The sequence below is a fragment of the Lemur catta genome, chromosome 10 (genome assembly GCF_020740605.2).
Source record: "Lemur catta isolate mLemCat1 chromosome 10, mLemCat1.pri, whole genome shotgun sequence".
NCBI classification, from domain to species: domain Eukaryota; kingdom Metazoa; phylum Chordata; class Mammalia; order Primates; family Lemuridae; genus Lemur; species Lemur catta.
The window spans coordinates 34936761-34956879 of record NC_059137.1 but is presented as its reverse complement, the minus strand read 5'-3'; the positions used below and the strand labels follow the sequence as shown (position 1 = coordinate 34956879).

At 45.3% G+C, this 20119-nt stretch overlaps 2 protein-coding genes across 2 annotated transcripts in view; one reads left to right on the top strand and one right to left on the bottom strand.

Moving 5' to 3' along the window:
* The first annotated feature begins 224 nt into the window (after positions 1-224).
* On the top strand, positions 225-19780 carry POLR1E (RNA polymerase I subunit E). Its single transcript, XM_045562469.1, has 12 exons — positions 225-402; positions 965-1068; positions 2179-2255; positions 3197-3282; positions 6030-6088; positions 7228-7372; positions 9739-9846; positions 10434-10530; positions 13233-13366; positions 14597-14678; positions 15464-15595; positions 17497-19780. Exons 1-12 carry the CDS (start codon positions 279-281, stop codon positions 17654-17656), a joined length of 1308 nt encoding a protein of 435 aa, XP_045418425.1. The 5' UTR covers positions 225-278; the 3' UTR covers positions 17657-19780.
* FBXO10 (F-box protein 10) overlaps positions 17729-20119 on the bottom strand; it is a 49897-nt gene continuing 47506 nt past the window's right edge. The window contains exon 13 of the mRNA XM_045562467.1: positions 17729-18927. Coding sequence (XP_045418423.1) covers positions 18902-18927 — 26 coding nt within the window. The 3' untranslated portion in view covers positions 17729-18901. The remainder of the gene's footprint in view (positions 18928-20119) is intronic.

Sequence of the window (20119 nt, the reverse complement as noted above, 5' to 3'; positions counted from 1 at the left end):
CCCCTCAGGGCTTGGCTCTCTAGACGCACCAAACCGGTAAGGTGCGGGCGAGCGTTGGGCCAATCAGGCGCTGCGCCCCAGAGGGGCCGGCCAGGGAGAGGTGTGGCGCCGAGTGGGCGGAGACCGCGCCTGTCCGCGAGGAAGGGCGGGGATGACGCGCCTCGGGGCGTGGGGGCGGAGCCACGCGTCTCTGCGCGCTTTGGGCGGTGCCCGGGCGAGGCCACGCCCCTTCCGGCTTGCGGCACTACCCGGCTTCCCGCGTGTTAACAAGTGCTGTAATGGCTTCGGCTGTGTCAACTCTAGGGACTGGCGGCCAGACAGGCGAGATGGCGGCAGAGGTGTTGCCGAGTGCGAGGTGGCTGTATTGTGGGGAGCCCGAAGAGATCCAGAGAGCTGTACTGGGTAAAGACTGCGGAGCTGGGGCAGAGTTCCCCGTAACCCTCTCCCCTTCCGTCTCCGTACCTTTGCTGTCCTCCCGCCCTCCGCTAGGTCCGCTCCCCAGCTGGGCCAGGACCCCTTCTAGTCTCCGCCACTACCTTCTGCTTGGTCAGGGCTCCCCTGTCATATCGCCGTCTTTCTGTCACTACCTCCTAGCTGGATGAGGACATCCCAATCACCTCCTCCCCAGGGCTGTGTCCAGGACCCTGACATGCCCTCACCACCAGGCCTCCTACCTGCCCCATTTCGCTCTGTGTCTCTATGTCTGGATCAGGCCTTCTCTGTCAGCTTCATTCCCCCGCCCCCTCCGTCATTCCCTCCTGTCACAGCCCCTCCTCAGGGCTCCCCCCTTCACCACCACTTCTCCATCCCCTCTTCCCAGTGGGCTCAGGACCTCCTTCATCCCCCTTTAAGTCAAGACCTGAGCTTCCTTGTCGTCTGCATTCCAACAATCACTCCTGTTACTCCCCACCATACACTGTGGGTCCCTCTGCCCTCATCTCATTCTTGGGCTGCACTCTTACAGTCCAGTTCTCCAATGGGAAGCTGCAGAATCCAGGCAACATGCGCTTTACCTTATACAAGAGCAATGACTCCACAAACCCCAGGAAGAGGAATCAGCGGATCCTGGTAAGTGTTGCAGTTGCCAGTTGCCTCCACTCTGTGGGTCTCAGGAGGGTGGATGTGGGAGAGAGTGAGGAGACCAAAAGGGAGTAAATGGGGAATAGCAAATGGGACTTTGAGGCCCAGCAGCTTGGGGCATGGGTACAGGCTCCATCCTGGTTTAGTACTTTTGGTGATGACCTGTTATTCATTTGTTCTTTCAACAAGCATCTATCGAATACCCACTGAATCCTGTGCAATAAGCTGCTAGCCAAATCAGACCTGGCCCCACTCTGAGGGAGTTCATACTCCAGAGCAGGGTTTCTCAACCTCAGCACTAATGGCATTTTGGGCCAGATAATTCTTTCTTGTGGGTGGCAGTCCTGTGCATCACAGGATAGTTAGCAACATCCCTGGCCTCTACCCACTAGATGCCAGTGGCAGTGGCGTGGATTTCCTTGGGTTGAGAAACTATTCTAGAGAGGAAAGAACTGGCCATGAGGGACACTTACACGGTAGACAGAGGTCAGAGGCCAAATGATTGGAGTACAGGGCAGAATGAGCTCAGTAGGAGGAGAGGGCTCTGCTTACTGGAATGCCATCCTTGGGGAGGGTGCGTTGGAGCTGAGCCCTGAAGGATGCAGAGAGGGTTTGATGATGAGGTTTGGTATTCCAAGTGAAGAGTAGTAGATGGGAAGGACAAACACAGGGAAGCAGGAAGCTTGGGTGTGACTGGGGAGTCAATCAGCCATTTCCATGGTCCTGGGAGTATATACAGAACAGCTGTGGGAGAAGTGGGCCAAAAGGATTGCTTGCAGAATGACTTTGTTGCATACCTCTAAGTGCCGAAGGCCAGGGCCCCTCTCTCAAGTCCTGTGATGCAACTCCTCCAAGAACTTACCTGTACCAGATAGAAGCCAGCACCATCTGAGGCTTTCCTTTCTGAAGCCCTCTTCTTCCAGAGATACCCCAGATTGTCTTAGAGATAGTGGGGCTGGACCATTTTCCAGAAGCTCTCTAGTTCTAATCCACTGTAGTTCTGGATTCTAAAGCTGCTGTGATATAGAAAAGAGAGACGATGCGTATACCTCTTTCAATGCTGGTTGTAAATGAAGTTTCCTCCTGTTTACATTTTAGGCAGCTGAAACAGACAGACTTTCCTATGTGGGAAACAATTTTGGGACTGGAGCCCTCAAATGCAACGCTCTGTGCAGGTGATGGTGGGGGAAGGGACAGGGGGATGGGGGATGGGCAGGGGCATGATGGCAGCACTGGCATTGATGCTTTCGGTCTATTTTAGGGGGAGTGGGATTAATCTAGGGAGGCTTAGTAGGTCTCTGGCTTCCTAGACTCCAGGGCTCTTACCCCAGCCTGTAGACATTCCTGGAAGGGAAAGGTGATTTATATTTGTTGAATTTCCTAAAAACCTCATTTATTTGCAAGCTTCTTTATTTACAACTATCTTATTCCAGAAGGCAGCTTTCTCCGCTAGTTTGGAATGTGTGAACAGTAGGTCAAAGCTTGCCTGAAATTTGCCTTGGAACTAACTACAAGAAAAGAATTTGGTAGTGTTGAAGGCTCTGGGCTGGGGAAGAGAAGCCTGGGGTTTCCATCTAGCTGTGCTGCTGATTGACTGAGTGACTTTGGACAACTGCTTGTCACTGACCCTGGGTCTACTCCTCTGCACAATGAAGACTGTGCAGCCTGAATTATCTATAACTCTCAGGGACTATTAACACTGCACTCCCCTCACAAAGATGCTCTAGTTCAGATTGGCCTTCTCCCCATTTGCTTATATTTGCCTCCATAAAATGTATGTGTGCACTAGATTCTGGTGTAATTCTAAATTCTTATACCCCAAAAAGGTTTCTCATTACAGTACAGCAGTGAGTCCAAATGTGATCAGCTACCAGAATGACTTGGTAGCTTTTTTTTCGAGAACCACCTCCTGTCCCCTCCCCTCCTTTTCCCTTTCCATTCATGGAATCGCTGTTGTAGGGGATTATTGTTACCCATGAGCCATGAGCAAGGGATCCATTCCTCAGGTATGCTGGAGAGAAAGAAGGTTGAGAACTTTTAAAGAGGAAAAAGGAAGTTGTATAAACGATACTTTTGAATAATCTATCATTACTTCTATTATTCCTTCTTTATTTAGGAACTTTGTAGGAATTTTGAACAAGACCTCTGGCCAAATGGAAGTATATGATGCTGAATTGTTCAACATGCAGCCACTGTTTTCAGGTAGGTCCCAGTTATGAAAGCTGACAGAAACACTGCATATTTTGAGTTTGCGGGATGAATTGGTTTGAGTTTTAGATTTGTAAAACACACGTTGTAGTTGTTTTTAAATGAATGCCTTTCTGTTTGTTTCGTTTCATTTGTTTTCTTTTCTGGAAAAAGTTTTAGAGTTTGTTTTATTCAGCAAACATTTATTGATGACCTGCTATTGGACCAGGTACCAATCTAGGGGCTGAGGATGTCTTGCAGTAAGATAGACAGACACAGATCTTGTCCCCACAGTGCTTATTGACTTGAGATCAGAAACTCATCTTAGTTAAAGAAAGATGAGCAATGATAAGAGCAGAATATTAGAGCTGTGGTCCCCAATCCCTGGGCCTCAGACTGTTACTGGTCAGTGGCCTGTTAGGAACTGGGCCACACAGCAGGAGGTGAGCTGCAGATGAGTAAGTGAAACTTCATCTGTATTTACAGCTGCTCCTCATTGCTCACCATCCCTCCCACCCCAATCTGTGGAAAAATTGTCTTCCATGAAACCTCTCCCTGGTGCCAAAAAGGTTAGGGACAGCTGTATTAGAGGATATGTCTGATGTAAAATTCTTCTCCACCAAAGGCTTTTCTTAATTCTTTTTTTTTGTGTGTGTGTAGAGATGAGTTGCTCAGGCTAGTCTTGAACTCTTGACCTCAACTGAGCCTCCCGCCTTGGCTTCCCGGAGTGCTAGGATTACAGGGTTCTTAATTCTTAACTGTCGTAGTTGGAGTAGAGGTTTTAGAATTTCTGGTAGGTGAAGGAAATTGCTTATAGGTTAGATAGTAACTTTCATGTTGATGAAAAGTCTACACTAATTTGGGGAAGGTCTGTTTTTTCCCTGATGCAGTGGAAAAAGTTGCATTGCTTCTTTGCTTTGTCATCTTAGAATGCTCAGGGGTAGGGTGAGATCTTCTGACCTGATAAATAAGAGGGTCAGACTCAAGGGGTTCCTGTCCCTAAATCTCAAAACTTGAATCCTTATGGTGCCCTTAAGTACCCAGAACAATAGCAGGGGAGGGTGTAGGTAGGGAAAGATCATTAGGATTGTTATGGATTTGCCTGAAATCTTCAGAGGTGTTAGTTCCAATTTTATTCACTCAAAGCAGCGGTTCCAACCCTTTCAAAAATCTGATAAGGACCTGGATCTACTTCCCGGAAACATAATACATAAAAACATATATGAGATTTTACACATAATTGTAAAGGGCTCTTTAGTCCTGATACCCATCTGTGAATTTCCTGGGGAACCATAGACTTAGAGCCTATGGTTAAGAATGTCCTGCTTTGCAAACAAATAGAACTACCTTTTTTTTTTTAAGGAGACAGAGTCTCTCTCTGTTACCCAGGCTGGAGTGCAGTGGTGTGATCATAGCTCACCACAACCTTGAACTCCTGGGCTTGAGCAATCCTCTGCCTAAGCCTCCCCAGTAGCTAGGACCATAGACAGGTGCTACCACAGCTGGTTAATTTCTTTATTTTTTGTAGAGATTGGGTCTTGTTATGTTGCCCAGGCTGGTCTCAAACTCCTGGCCTCAAGCCATCCTCCCACCTTGGCCTCCCAAAGTGCTGGGATTACAGGCATGAGCCACCACACCCAGCTAACTACATTTAAATCATCCTCCAAATGTTCTTCTAAATTCCAAGGAGGCAAGGAAAATTGTTTATTTGTTGATTAAACACATTTTTGTTTTTATATGTGAATAATTTATAAATACTGGTTTATTCTAGCTAGCATAGAACACACATAGCATTTATATTGGGTCCTTACTGTGTGCTAGTCACTGTTCTAAGCACTTCGATGCACTATATCACATACTTCACACAGCAGCCTTCTGGAGTAGGCACTGATACTCCTTTTTTACCAATGATGAAACTGGCACAGAGGTTAGATGACTCTGTCGACAGATGTCTGAGATAACTCAGGTGAGGCCACTCCAGAGCTTGTGCTCTTGTCCACTAGATTATACTGCCCCTTATGTGAGTACATTATGGAGGATTAGAGAGCATCATGTAAGTAATACATACCTCATGTTTATGCCTACTTTTAGGTCTTTTAAAAGGACAGCAAAACTACTTACTGGAAGGAGCCAAGGACTTGGTTTCTAATCCTATCTCTGCCACTGCCTGGTAAACTGACTTGGGGCAAGTCATTTCACCTGGAGGCCTCATTTTTTTTATTTGTAAAATGAAGAGGTTGGACCACATGACCCTTTTATTTGACTTCCTAATCTATTCTCCAAATTTTCTGATTATATACAAAAGCTACATATTAAATGTTCATGGCTGGGTGTGGTGGCTCATGCCTGTAATCCTAACACTTTGGAAGGCTGAGGTGGGAGGATTGCTAGAGCCCATTAGTTCAGTCCCAGCCTGGGCAGCATAGCAAGACCCTGTCTCTACAGAAAAATTAGCTGGGTGTAGTGGTACTCATCTGTAGTCCCAGCTACTCGTGAGGCTGAGGCAGGAGGATCGCTTGAGCCCGGGAGATTGAGGTTACAGTGAGATATGATGATAACCACTGTACTCTAGCCTGATTGTACTCTGTTTCCAAGGAAAAAAAATGTTTACAGTATACATTCATATTAGGCTCAGGGAAATCCTATAGCAAAGAAATCTATTTTTCTTAGATTAACTTTTAAACAAATATTAAATACTATTAATATTTATAGGCCTTATAGTTTACTTTTTTCTTTCTCTCTGTTTTTGTGTGTTTTGATAGATGAATCAATTGAGAGTGAACTGACACTAGAGAGCCAGAACAGAAGTTACAGAGAAAAGGTGAGTGTGACAGAACTAAGATGTGGGACCTTAAGCAAGTTCCTTTTGGGCCTTGGGTTTCTCCATCAGTAAAAGAGGCTTATTGAACTCAAGGGGTCTCCCTGGCTGTTCCCAGCACATTTGGTGTGTGGTTCTCTGGACAATTTGTGCCTGCAGAGTCTTCCTTGGTCTCACAGAGAGCAGTTCTGCCCCTGTCAAGGGCAGCTGAATGCAGCTCTGTGCCAATGTTTGGTATCCGTCCTCTGGGCTAATAAAGGTGTAGCATAATACTTGTTTTTAGGACTTAGTTTGTTTCAGAAAATATTGGTTGTAGCCTGAAAACTTTCACACTAAAACAAAGTAAACTTGAGGATTTTTTTTTTTTTTTTTTTTTTTTTGAGACAGTCTTGCTCTGTTGCCCCAGCTAGAGTGTGGTGGCACCATCATAGCTCATTACAGCCTCAAACTCCTGGGCTCAAGTGATTCTCGTGTCTCAGCCTCCTGCGTAGCTGGGACCATAGGCGTGTGCCACCACCCCTGGCTAATTTTTCTATTTTTTTGTAGAGACAGGGTTTTGCTCTTACTCAGACTGGTCTTAAATCCCTGCATTCAAGTGATCCTCCCGCCTCAGCCTCCCAGAGTGCTAGGATTACGGGCGTGAGCCACCATGCCTGGCCAAACTTTAGGATTTTTAATGCAGAAGTTTCCTACAAAGGTCAGCTCATCCCAGGATGGCAAATTGATGGAACCTCTGGTGCTGCTGGAGCACTGTATTGAGAAGGGGTGTGAGGCTACCTCCAGCTTTGGGGGAAGGAGCAAGTGATCTCTTATGGGTGTCTGCTATGGGTGTAGGATCGGAGAATGCTAACCTGTGGGCCACAGATTTACCAGCCCTGATTCTAATGAAGTCTTTTCATTTTGCTGATGATGCTGTTTATTTGTACAATAGCTCTTTATAGTTTACAATGTAAGTACTTCAAATCTGTTAGTAACTTCTGATGCTCACAACATTCCTATGAAGTGATGAGCTATGACTCTGCCTTATTTATAGGTGAGGTGATGATGGTTCAGGGATGTTGGGAGTTTTTCTGTTGTTGCACAGCTAGGAGTAGCAGTGCCCGCCATTCTGTCCCTGGTAACCAGATTTGTCTCTTGCACAGATGGATTCTTGTATTGAAGCCTTTGGAACCACCAAGCAGAAGCGGGCGCTGAACTCCCGGAGAATGAACAGAGTTGGCAATGAATCTTTGAATCGTGCAGTAGCTAAGGCCGCAGAGAATATCATTGATACGAAGGGTGTGACTGGTAAGCAATTGGAACTTGGGCTTTCCAAGTGCCCATAATGACAGCTTTCTCTTCTCTTGGGATCTTTTATCCACCCCACAGGTGGGATGGTGGGAGTTAGGGTTGAATTCCTTCTTGCCTCTTGCTAAAGGCCTTCTCAGGCACAGGCTCTGGAAGTGGAAAGAAAGACCTGATATGGCCCTGCCCTCAGCTTACAGTTGAGTAGAGGACACAGGCAAAGAGCAGACATGTGCATGCTGTGTTCTGGGTGCTGGGGTTATATCCTGCAGGGCACAGGGGAGGGAGAAGGCCTCAAGTCTCTCTTTGTGAGTCACAGGGAGACTTCGGTCAAAAAGGCTGATATGCTGATGATGGAACAGGCCTCCAGAGGTGGCATTTTACATTGGGGTTTATGGATCTTTTCCTGGTCTTCAGCACCTTCAGTATTTAATTGTATTATTTAAAAATGTATTTATTGTTCAAATACATTATAAGATCATAAGAGAAAGTTTATATAAGGGCAGTTTTTTTTGAGACAGTCTCACTCTTCTGCCCGGGCTAGAGTGCCGTGGCGTCAGCCTCGCTCACAGCAACCTCAGACTCCTGGGCTCAAGCGATCCTCCTGCCTCAGCCTCCCGAGTAGCTGGGACTACAGACATGCACCACCATGCCCTGCTAATTTTTCTATATATATTTTTAGCTGTCCGTATAATTTCTTTCTATTTTTAGTAGAAACAGGGGTCTCGCTCTTGCTCAGGCTGGTCTCGAATTCCTGAGCTCAAACAATCCGCCCGCCTCGGCCTCCCAGAGTGTTAGGATTACAGGCATGAGCCACCGCGCCCAGCCTAGAGCAGTTTTTCTATTAAGAATGGAATTCTAGTAATTTTTAGAAAATCTTTCCACACCCTATGATTATATAAATATTTTCCTGTGTTTTCTTTTAGTACTTTTCACAATTTTATTTTTTTACATTTAAATCTTAACTCAGTGAATTTTGTTTGTTTGTTTGTTTGTTTTTGGCATATGGTACAGATCTAATGTTTACCCTCAAGGCTCTGTCATCCAATAAATCTACTTTTATATTTTCCAAATGATCAGCCAATTGTCCCCAACTCCATTCTTTCCTTTTATAAAAGGTGATTTTAAAATAATCATCTTTATCATTTCACTGCATTCTTAAAACACTTAGTTGTGTTCCACTCCATTGTTCTGACTGGCTGTTCCTGTAGCAGCACGAGGCTCTTTCGATTACAGTAGCCTTAGAAGCTGGTTTAGTGTCTGATAGGGCAAATTCATTCTCCAGCTTCATTTTTATTTTTCAAAACTGTATTGGCTGTTTAACATGCTTTTTCAGGTGATCTTAAAAATTATTTTGTCAAGTTCTCTCAAAAATCCAATTGGGGCTGGGTGTGATGGCTCACGCCTGTAATCCTAGCACCCCGGGAGGCCGAGGTAGGAGGATCGCTCAAGGTCAGGCGTTCAAGACCAGCCTGAGCAAGAGGGAGACCCCGTCTCTACTAAAAATAGAAAGAAATTAGCTAGACAACTAAAATTATATAGAAAAAAATTAGCCAGGCATGGTGGCGCATGCCTGTAGTCCCAGCTACTCGGGAGGCTGAAGCAGAAGGATTACTTGAGCCCAGGAGTTTGATGTTGCTGTGAGTTAGGCTGATGCCACGGCACTCTAGCCCAGGCAACAGAGCAAGACTCTGTCTCAAAAAAAAAAAAAAAAATCCAATTGGGATTTATATGGGGAGAATCAACATCTTTACAATTGTGTTTTCCTCTCCAGAAACATGGAAGTAGATCTCTTCATTTAATCAAAGACTTTAAATTAAAAAAACATTTTTATTAAGTTTATTCTCAGGTATTAAAGGACATTTAAAAAGAAAAATAATTCATATTCGTATCATTCTACCAGTCCACCTTAGAATTTTTCTGTTTTCTTTTTCATCCTTGTCTATATGCATATTTCTTACATGGTTATTCTTATAGGACAGTTACAATTTTATATTCTGAGGGTTTTTTTATTCATAGTATCTGGCAAAAATTTCTAGAAGTTACGCTATTAAAGGCTATTTTGAATATCCCTAATGTTTGGCTTCTCTCATATTGTGTTGCAAATGTTTATTAGCATATCTGTCTCTCCCAACTACTGCAAGTTACTTGAGGGGAGCCATGCACCTCCTCTGGGGCTTGGTTAGTGTTTGCTTCATGAGCGAACATGGTAGCCCTGGAGCCTGATGGGGATGTTGTGTCACTTTGGCAGAAGCATCAGACTTGGGATTTCTGGACCATTTATGGTCTTGTCTGCACAGACTACAGAGTGTATTGGGGAATGTGAAACAAACGGTGATACTGACACTAATTTTTCCTGTATTGAAAAGCGCTGGTCAGTGATGCCATCCACAGTGACTCGCAAGATGACTCTCTCTGTCTTCCTCACTGCTATGCTGATGCAGCCAAGCCTGAAGATGTGTATAAGTTTGAAGATCGTATCCTTCTTGTGGTAGAAAAGCTGCCTTATATCACAAGTTGGGATGTTTGCACATGAATGGCATAGCCAGGCTCTCCGAACGGTGTGTGTGGCCCTGTGACATTCGCAAAAGCTACATCGAAACCTTTGCGGTTGCCCCAGTTCTATTGCCAGAAGATCAGTTAGGCTTCCTCACTAGCTGATGGACCCATTCTTTAGCAAAATGGCAAATGTCCACAGCTTGGACCTGGGAGGTCATTCTCCACAAATAGTTTTAGCATGACCTTGGAGTTGGCCAGTGTCCAAAGTCGGGCAGACCACTCTTGTAAAAGGAATGGTTGGAGCTTAGAATTTCACTGCTTGTTGGGTCTAGTCAGATGGAAAATGCCTGCAGTGGCTTTGTGATAAGAAAGAGAAGGCAGAAATGCCAAGGCAGAGAACCAGCTCTGGGCTGGGAGTCTCAAAACTGAGTCCCCAGCTCTGCCCTGTGTGATCTTCCCCTCTCTGACCCTCAGTTTTCCTGTATCTAAATGGGGCCACTATGAGACAGTCTAGCTAGTTGGCTGTTTTCATTTTGCTTGGATTGTGTTCTTGACCTGTAACTAGTTCTTTCCCCTGTGGAGTATGAAGCTCTTCAGAGCCCATCTGAAGCTTTCAGGAACGTCACATCAGAAGAGATACTGAAGATGATTGAAGAGAACAGGTACCCCCACTTGGGCACATGGGGAGTCTGGGCAATGATGTTGGACACAATAATAGACACTGAGCAGGGCCTTTGCGTGTCAGTCAGGGAAGAGCTATGTCTGTTCAGCATTTGAGCATGAAGGAGCCGGTGCTTTCCTGAATGTTGGGGCTTCCAGGAGCTGTGGGTGGCATTCAAGAGAGAGAGTTGGTGTCTGAGTGCAACTGGGCAGAGGGTGGTGAGGGCTTGTAGTCTGAGGGTGGGACCCAGAGCTAGCCCGTGTCCTCCAGTATCATGCTGATGCTGATTGTCACTGGCCAGGCTGAAATGCTGGCCTGGGAATGGTGTCCGTGGAAGTGACAGTTTCTCTGTGATGATATGCTAGGTGAGCTTTTCTAAAGTTAAATTTATGTATTTTACATAGTTTAGAGATTATTTCCTCTACCCTGCTTTTGCCTTTTTTTTTTTTTTTGAGACAGGGTCTTGCTCTGTCACCCTGGCTAGAGTGCAGTGGTGTCATCATAGCCCACTACAATCTCAAATTCCTGGGCTGTAGCAACCCTCCTGCCTCAGCTTCCTGAGTAGCTGGGACTACAGGTGTGTGCCACGATGTGCCTGGCTACTTTTTCTATATTTAGTAGAAACGAGGTCTTGCTCTTGCTCAGGCTGGTCTCGAACTCCTGAGCTCAGATGATCCTGCCTCGGCCTCCCAGAGTGCTAGGATTGCAGGTGTGAGCCACCGCACCTGGCCCCCTTTTGCCATAAAATAGCTTTTCTTTTATGATGATGCGGGATTTTTGCTTTTGGGTTTTTTCTTTTTTTTTTGAGACAGAGTCTCGCTTTGTTGCCCGGGCTAGAGTGAGTGCTGTGGCATCAGCCTAGCTCACAGCAACCTCAAACTCCTGGGCTTAAGCGATCCTACTGCCTCAGCCTCCTGAGTAGCTGGGACTACAGGCATGCACCACCATGCCCGGCTAATTTTTTTTCTATGTAGATTTTTAGCTGCTCAAATAATTTCTTTCTATTTTTGGTAGAGACGAGGTCTCACTCTTGCTCAGGCTGGTCTCGAACTCCTGACCTTGAGCGATCCACCCGTCTTGGCCTCCCAGAGTGCTAGGATTACAGGCGTGAGCCACCGCGCCCGGCCCAGTTTTTTCTTTTTATAGTATCATCTTGAGAAAATAAAGAGTTGTCAACCCTATGTTGGTTCCTCCAATTTTTGTTTTGAAGTTTTACTGGTCAGTGAAATCTAAAGCCACTTAGAAAGTGCTTTTTTTTTTTTTTTTTCTCCTCCAGCGATCCATTTCTAAAAAAGAGCTCTTTACTAGTTCTTAGTTGTCTCTATGTAATTGTGACTCAGGGGCAGATGCAGGAATGAGCTCTGGGCTGAGGGTCCGAGAACTGAGTCCCTGAGCTCTCCTCTGAAGTGCTGTAGGATCTTCCCCATCTGTAAAATGAGGCTGCTTTGAGATGGTCTTGAATAGCTTTTTATTTCTGCAAGTCCAGGATCTTGTTAGTAAAAGAATAGCAAACATTGATTGAGCTCTTACTTCATGCCAAGCAGTGTACTTGCTTGTGTTATCTCTGGTTTTTTTTTTTTGAGACAGTGTCTTGCTCTGTTGCCCAGGCCTGAGTACAGTGGCCTGATCATAACTCACTGCAACCTTGAACTCCTGGGCTCAAGCAATCCTCCTACCTCAGCCTCCCAAGTAGCTGGGACTATAGGGTCATGCCACCATGCCCGACTAATTTCTTTTTAAATTTTTTGTACAGATGGGGTCTTGCTGTATTGCCCAGGCTGGTCTGCAACTCCTGGCCTCAAGCAGTCCTCCTGCCTTGGCCTCCCAAAGTGTTGAGATTACAGGAATGAGCCATAACATCCAGCCTGCATTGTTTCTTTTTTTATTTGAGACTGAGTCTCACTCTGTTGCCCAGGCTAGAGTGCCGTGGCATCAGGTTAGCTCACAGCAACCTCAAACTCCTGGGCTCAAGCAATCCTTCTGCCTCAGCCTCCTCAGTAGCTAGGACTGTAGGCATGTGCCATTGTGCCCAGCTAATTTTTTCTATATATTTTTAGTTGTCCAGCTAATTTCTTTCTATTTTTTAGTAGAGACGGGGTCTTGCTCTTGCTCAGGCTGCTCTTGAAGTCCTGAGCTCAAATGATCTTCCCACCGCAGCCTCCCAGAGTGCTAGGATTATAGGCGTGAGCCACTGCACCTGGCCCATTGACTCTTTTAATTCAGAAAAAATCCTCAGGAGGAGAGTACCTCTAGTGTCATAGGCCCCAATTTATAGGTGAAGAAGCCAGGGCACAGAGGTGTGGAGAAACTTGCCCAAGCCATTAGATGGCAGATAAGGGATTCAAACCCAGGCAGTCTGACTCCAGAGCCTATACTCCTGACTACTAAACCAGGGGCCAGCAAACTATAGCCCATGTGCCAAGTCTGGCCTGCTGCCTGCAAGTAAGGTTTAAATCAAGTTTTACTGGAACACAACCCTATTCTCTTACTTAAATAGTATCTATGGCTGCTTTTGCACTAAACAGCGCAGTTGAGTAGTTGCAACAGAGGTTATATGACCCACAAAGCCTAAAATATTTACTCTCTAGCCCTTGGCTGATGGTTCCTCCTGTTGTAAGGAGTGTGCACCTCTTGGGTGCCTGCTGTTCTCGTTGTGAGCTGTCTTTCCGGGACACATGGCACCCTTTCCTTTTCTTCTTTCAGCCACTGCTCCTTTGTCATAGAAGCATTGAAGTCTTTGCCATCAAATGAGGAGAGCCGAGACTGGCAGGCCCGATGCATATGGTTTCTGGACACGCTCATCAAATTTCGATCTCAGAGAGTGATTAAGCGGAAAAGTAAGCCCATGGTAGACATTTTATTCTAGTTATTTCCAGCCTTTTATTTGTTTATAATTCTTAGATCAGCTTTAATGAGAGAAGAGAATTGATGTGTCTGTCTAAGTTTTTAACTGTCTAACAGTGAGATTCCTATTGGTACTGCTGACATGCTGAGAGGATTTGCCAAGCTCTTTTTTCTCTCTGGAACTGTTCTTTCATCTGAACATGGGGACAGTTGGATTATATGATTGCTCAGGGCCATTCCAGAGATAATGACAGTCACTACTTCTTTTCTGCATTAGGCAAAGTATAGTATCAAGGTCAAATCAAATGAAAACTGTTAGACTGTTAGAACAAACATATGTTTATGTATATATTTATATATATATATGGCTCATGGAGGCTTGTGGCAGGTTTGTATTGTGTCAGCTTAGTTCTGACTAACAGAGGAGTCAGTTCCTAATAGTTACCCCAGTATCGCCTGTAGCTAGGGCCATTTGTGGCTGCCACCAACTCACACCCACCCAGAGTTGGAACCCAGCAGGAGATATCTGTGGTTTTAGGCACAAGGTGTATTCAGTCATTGTTACTGTTATTGGGCTCCCAAGAGATTATATTCATATTTTTCAGTATGGTTATGTATTGCTTAATGACAAGGATATGCAGTTAGCGTGTACTTACACAAACCCGGATGGTATAGCCTACTACACACCTAAGCTATATAGTTTAACCTATCACTCCTAGGCCACAAACCTGCACAGCATGTTACTTTACTGATGGTAAGGAAGTATTTGTGTATCTAACCATGTCTAAACATAGAAAGAGTACAGTCAAAATATGGTGTTCTAATCTTTTGGGACCACCATCGTTTATGAGGTCTGATGACTGAAACGGCACATGACTGTGTCTGCTTACATGTTTAAATCTCCCTTTCTCCCTGGGCTTTCTGCATGATTGATTTGTTTTCTAACATCTTAGTAATTCTGTGTCCTTGGCCTCATTTGAGTGTTTTTTCTTTCCTGTTGCTGCCCCATCACAAACGTCTCTCTGCACCTACGATCTGCAGGCTGAAACACACCTGAGCATATTTTCATTTTGAAGCAGCTGTTTTGTTTCATGGGCCCCTGCTTCTAGCACCTGGTTCAGTTCATTATAGCGGCCCGGCTTTTGGCCTCTTCTCCCAGCTCATGGTTGAGGCGTGGCTGAGGGTTTTGAGACAAATTGATGAAACTCAGCTTTCTGTTGTAGGTGCCCTGGGACCTGGAATTCCACACATCATCAACACCAAACTGCTGAAGCACTTTACCTGCTTGACTTACAACAATGGCAGGTAGGGGGGTGGTTTCTGGGGGTTCTGCCTGTGAAGGAGAAGCAGGTGGTGGGTGGGAGTGAAGAGTAGGGGCTTGGGTTTAATTCCATGTCCTCAGAGATGTGGTGCTGAAGAGATCACTGCCTTTGGAAGGAGCAAGTTTAGGAAACACTATATAATACATACTCTGTCCCCCCTTGGAAAATTCACACTATCTTTTGGGAATATGAGAGGCTCTGAGATGCCCTGCAATTAGATTTGTTTCACTTCACATGCTGTTTTCAAGGAGCCCTTCCTGATGGCCCACAGAACTAGTGTTCTGTGGAAAGGCAGCATTGTGGGAAAGGGCAGGCCAAGGTGATGACTTTGGGGAAAGACCCCAAGCAGCACTCTGGGCTTCCTTTCTGCCATTTGCTTGGAGTGTGTTTCCTGCTCCTGACTGCTGAGAACAATCATCAGCAACTGAATTTGGGATGACGTTTCCCGGCAGCCCTGCTGGGCAGGCAGCAACAGGCTCAGAGGGCCCTCACCAATGCGAAGCTCTAACAGTGCCCGGGAAGAGTGTTGGTGCAGCATTCTCTATTGCCACTCAGACGGAAACACTGGGACTAGTGTACTGCTGTACTGTGTATGAGACTTGGGTACCTTGGAAGGGACAAAGAATGTTGCCTGAATTCTTTTTCCTTTCCCCAAATTGGGAAGACATTGAATACATATGAGAATAGGCTTAGATGTTTTTATTTTACTTTTGGGGAAATTTTTTGGAGTTTAATTTTGTTTCTCCTTTATTGCCACTGATTTTGCAGATTACGGAACTTAATTTCGGATTCTATGAAGGCGAAGATTACTGCATATGTGATCATACTTGCTTTGCACATAAACAACTTCCAGATTGACCTGACAGTGTTACAGAGGGACCTGAAGCTCAGTGAGAGAAGGTGAGCACAGTAGAATAAAAACAAATACACCATGGTGCCTTGGTGTATTTCTAGTACCATGGGATGTTTAACACATTAACTGCCATGTGAGTTGTATTTAACTCATGATTTTGAGTTTTGAGCCCTTGGCCTTGTGAAGAAGTTTTTCATTAAATTAGAAAGGATCATTTTGTTTTTGAAGTTTATATTCTGTTTTCATAATAAAACATCATGGCCCCAAGGAAAAAATTTTTTTTTTTTTTTTTTTTGAGACAGAGTCTCACTCTCTTGCCTGGGCTAGAGTGCCGTGGCGTTAGCCTAGCTCACAGCAACCTCAAACTCCTGGACTCAAGCAATCCTCCTGCCTCAGCCTCCTGAGTAGCTGGGACAACAGGCATGCACCACCATGCCCGCCTAATTTATATATATATATATATATATATATATATATATATATATATATATATATATATATATATATATTTTTTTTTTTTTTTAGCTGTCCAGATCATTTCTTTCTATTTTTAGTAGAGATGGGGTCTCACTCTTGCTCAGGCTGGTTTCAAACTCCTGAGCTCAAACGATCCGCCCGCTTTGGCCTCCCAAAGTGCTAGGATTACAGGTGTGAGCCACCATGCCCGGCCAGGAAGAAATTTTTTTCTAGTGTGGCAGTCAATGTGTTAATATGGGAAAAACTTGGGACCAGAGGACAATTTTCAATGAATGAATCATTGGATGAAGAAGCAAGCAACTAGATATTACTGAGCACTGTCTCTTTGCTAGGCACAGTGCTAAACCATGTCATATTATCTCATTGATTTACCTAAAAAACAGTTGACTAATCTGAGGTTCAGAAAAATAAGTGACTTCCTCAAGTCACACAACCAAGAGGGGAGTCAGTGGGCTTCAGACCTGAGCCTTTCCATAGCATTTTATTCCTGAATAATTGAGCAGCCTCCATTCTCTGAATTGCTGGCACTGGGGAGAGGGATTCTGTATGGTTCTCAGGGCTGGAACATAGGGTTGGAAGTATAGGAGACCCCAACTTCAGTTTAATAAGAAGAGCTTTCTCAGAATCAGATGGAAGGACCTGTCAGGGGAGGTGTTCAAGGCAAGGCAGAGCCACTCATTAGCAGAGATGTCACGTTTGAGCTTCTCTGACCAGATAGGAAGAGCCGGTAGACACAGATGACCTTTCAGCCTCCTCCTAGCCTTGCAGAGGGATTCAGACAGCAGCGGGCAGAGCTTCCCAAGAACCGGAACTGTGGGGTCAGGTCACCTTTGTCAGTGTTTTCGGGGCATCTGACATCGAAGGACCCAGATGATGTTCTAAGAAAACCTGTGAAAACACCTCCCAGGGGTGGAGAACCTGTGGCCTCAGGACTACATGGGGCCTTCTAGGTCCTTAAGTGCAGCTTTTTGCCTGAATCCAAATTTTACAGAACAAATCCTAAGGGATTTGTTCTGTGAAGTTTGGATTCAGTTGGGGAGCTGCACTTGGGGGATTGTTCTCAGGGCTGTCTACAAACAGCATTCCCACAGGCAGTGAGGTTGAAAAATAAAAGAGAACGGGTACTCGGAACCTGTCAAATTCTATCAAGTGCTTAATCCTGGTTGCTTTTATAGTTTGGTTATAGGAGGTAAAGAAAGTTATTCATAGGGGTCTAGATACCCTGGTTTTCTATCACCTATATGGATATTTTCTAATGGCAACACATGAAAATGAAATTGTCTGACAGCTCTCGGGATGGGGGTGGGAGATCCTGTCTGCCTCTCTGCCGGAGGCTTTGCTCCTTCTGGCCACATTTGGGATTCTGTCTTCACAGCTGGGAGCATGAATGTGCTGCTCCCTCCTACCAAACCTCCCTGAATGGCCACATTGAGGTGTCTCTCTTCATTTGTTCTGTTTGTTTCCTCCTTAGGATGATGGAGATAGCAAAAGCCATGAGGCTGAAGATCTCTAAAAAAAGGGTGTCTCTGGCTACGGGTGGGGAAGAGGATCACAAACTGGGCACTCTGTCCATCCCGCTGCCTCCGGCACAGACACTGGACCGCCAGTCAAAGCGGAGAAGAATTACCTAGATATGTACTTTTCAAGAGAGCATTTTGACCACATCATAGCCACTGGTTCTGTTTATTTCCATTTTTATTTTTAAAAAGGAAGGAAAAAAGAAGCCTTGCTTTGGCACAGGTATGAAGCCAGAAGCCAGCATCCCAGTCATGGCTATCTTACACAGAAATAGAAAGTGACAGCCAAGTTGGACTTCATCTCCATTCTTTGGTGTTGCAGTGATTACAAATGGCAAATGTTTCTCATGTTGGTTCACATGTGTGGGGATTTGGGAGGGTGGGGCCTGGGGAAATTGGAGTCAAAAGATCTCACCAGGCTGAACCCTGAGTCAAATCTGATGGATGACGGTTTATAAAATGAAATTTGAAGTGCTGTGCTTGGGTCTGCGAGGGCCAGGGGACTGCATGGTGAGGAGGAGGATCTCACCCGGCAGGGCTGGAAAAGGAGGCTTCAGGCTTTATCAGTGGCTGACTGTGGGTCACCAGTGTGATGGGGTTGCCACAACAGGCTGCCTTACAGCCTGCTGCGATAATGTGAAGCCAAGTCAAAGGAGGGAAGTGATGACCCCACTGTCTCTTGAGGCCACATAGAGGGCAGGGGTCGGCTTGGAAAGCCACACTTTGAGGAGGATGCATCCTTCAGGGTTCAGTGCAGAAAACAATTGCTCTAGATATCTTAAGAAGAAAGGAGTTTAGTACACGGATAAAGTGCTATCAAATTTTTAGAAGGGCCGGAGAACTGGGAATGAGCAAGTTGCCTCTGGAACTGCTGAATTCAAGAGCACACTGCTGGGGTTGCCACTGGAGACCAGGAAGCCACTTCCGCCCCACAGCTGCTTCTCGAATTCATGAAGCTGGAGACTTGACCCTGGGGTGCTGAGTTCAGCCACCCATGCCTCTAGTACCTACGTGTCCACCCCCTTGCTTGTTAGAACAAGCAGCCAAAAGATCAGGAAGCCGGCCTTGTCATTTCCTTCCGTGAGTGTATATATAGGAGCCTGGTTTGCATCTAGAATTCTAGCAACAAGGGAGTCTTGGAAATAAGTTTCAGCTCTCCAGGCTCTAGTTACAGGAGGTGAATGGATATACCTGCCACTGGGGAGATAGAACGGCCTGTGTCCAGGTGAGTGCTATACAGACCGGAATGTGACAGGAAGGCTTAGGTACGTGGCCCAGGCTCTGTCTCTGGTCTCCAGGGCTCTTCTGAGGCAGTGGGGACAGCTGTGATCTGTGGTACTTTGCATCTGGGAGGCCGGATCAGTGAAGGGAGACAGCCCAGCTCCCTGAAAAATGACAGGAGGAAGTTTACACACAGCTGGGCCGTCTGATAGGGAGCCACAGTGGAAATGAGTCTTGGATGAGCTTTGGGACAGGTGGTTCTTACTGTCTTTGAGCTCTGGGATGTTGTTACCAGAGCCACTTCTGTGGCAAGACTGCCCAAAATGTGTTTTTGCCGTGCTTCTCTCTTGCGTCTCCATCGATCCCTGACCCTGGGTAGGAGACACGTGCAGCTTATTACTTTGTCTCCCTCCAGCCGAGGTGTGAGCAGGAAATCTACATGCTTCTTGTTTTTCTTTAAGCTATTGTGAAAATCAAGTATGTGATTCCACATCAGGGAAAACTATTAATACCTTTCTGTGAAAAAAGGACTGCTAAATGGGCGTGTAGGGTAGACCATGTTTTCGTGAATACTTTTTAGATTCTGATGAGTTTGGTATGTTGAGGCTTAATTTCTGGGACTGTTGGGCCCTCAGCATTTGACTGGGCCCCTCTGAACAACCTCTGTCTTAGTGGGGACCTCTGTCCTGGCCTGTCTTCAGTCACCTGCACAGACTGCTAATATTGATAGGGAAAGTCTAGGATGGCAGATAAGTATTTGTCCTGGGTGACAGCAGGTGTATCTCACTAAAATGCAGGGGATGCATTCCCAGAGGTTGACTGAAAGCAAATTTCCATACATTGAGGTTTGTGAAAGGCTGAAATGAGTTTGAAATAAGTTTGGAGGCTTAAAAGAAGGTGCTTGTTCAGCCTGACATATTAAGTGGGCATTGTCTGTTGAATGAGTCACAGTATGTGCTTTCCTTCCTTGGCAAGGTTATTAGGCAATAAATAATGGAATAATGAAATTGTACTAGGTTTCTTCTAGCTCTAGACACCCATTTATTTACTAACAGATACCTTGATTTTACCAAGTTATTTGCCAGAATATCTCCCAGTGTCCTCATTGAAAGGGATCTATGAACGAGCTGCTGGTGATTCGTAGTTTAAGGAGCTCCTGTATATCCTTTACCCCGATTCTCTGTTAATACTTTATCCCATTTATTATTTGCTTTATACATTATTACATTTCTCTTTGAACCATTTGAGAAGAACATCCTACCTTTTTATACATAAATACTTCAGTGTGTATAGCCTAAGAATAAGACTTTCTCTTCCATAACCATAGTCCATGTTTCTCTAACACAGAAAAAGCAA

What these genes read in the sequence shown, in the direction of transcription:
- POLR1E (XM_045562469.1), top strand. Translation starts at nt 279, where the DNA reads ATGGCTTCGGCTGTGTCAACTCTAGGGACTGGCGGCCAGACAGGCGAG. An exon ending in GATCCAGAGAGCTGTACTGG is followed by an intron (nt 403 to 964) that starts GTAAAGACTGCG and finishes GCACTCTTACAG; the next exon opens with TCCAGTTCTCCAATGGGAAG. An exon ending in AAATGCAACGCTCTGTGCAG is followed by an intron (nt 2,256 to 3,196) that starts GTGATGGTGGGG and finishes TTCTTTATTTAG; the next exon opens with GAACTTTGTAGGAATTTTGA.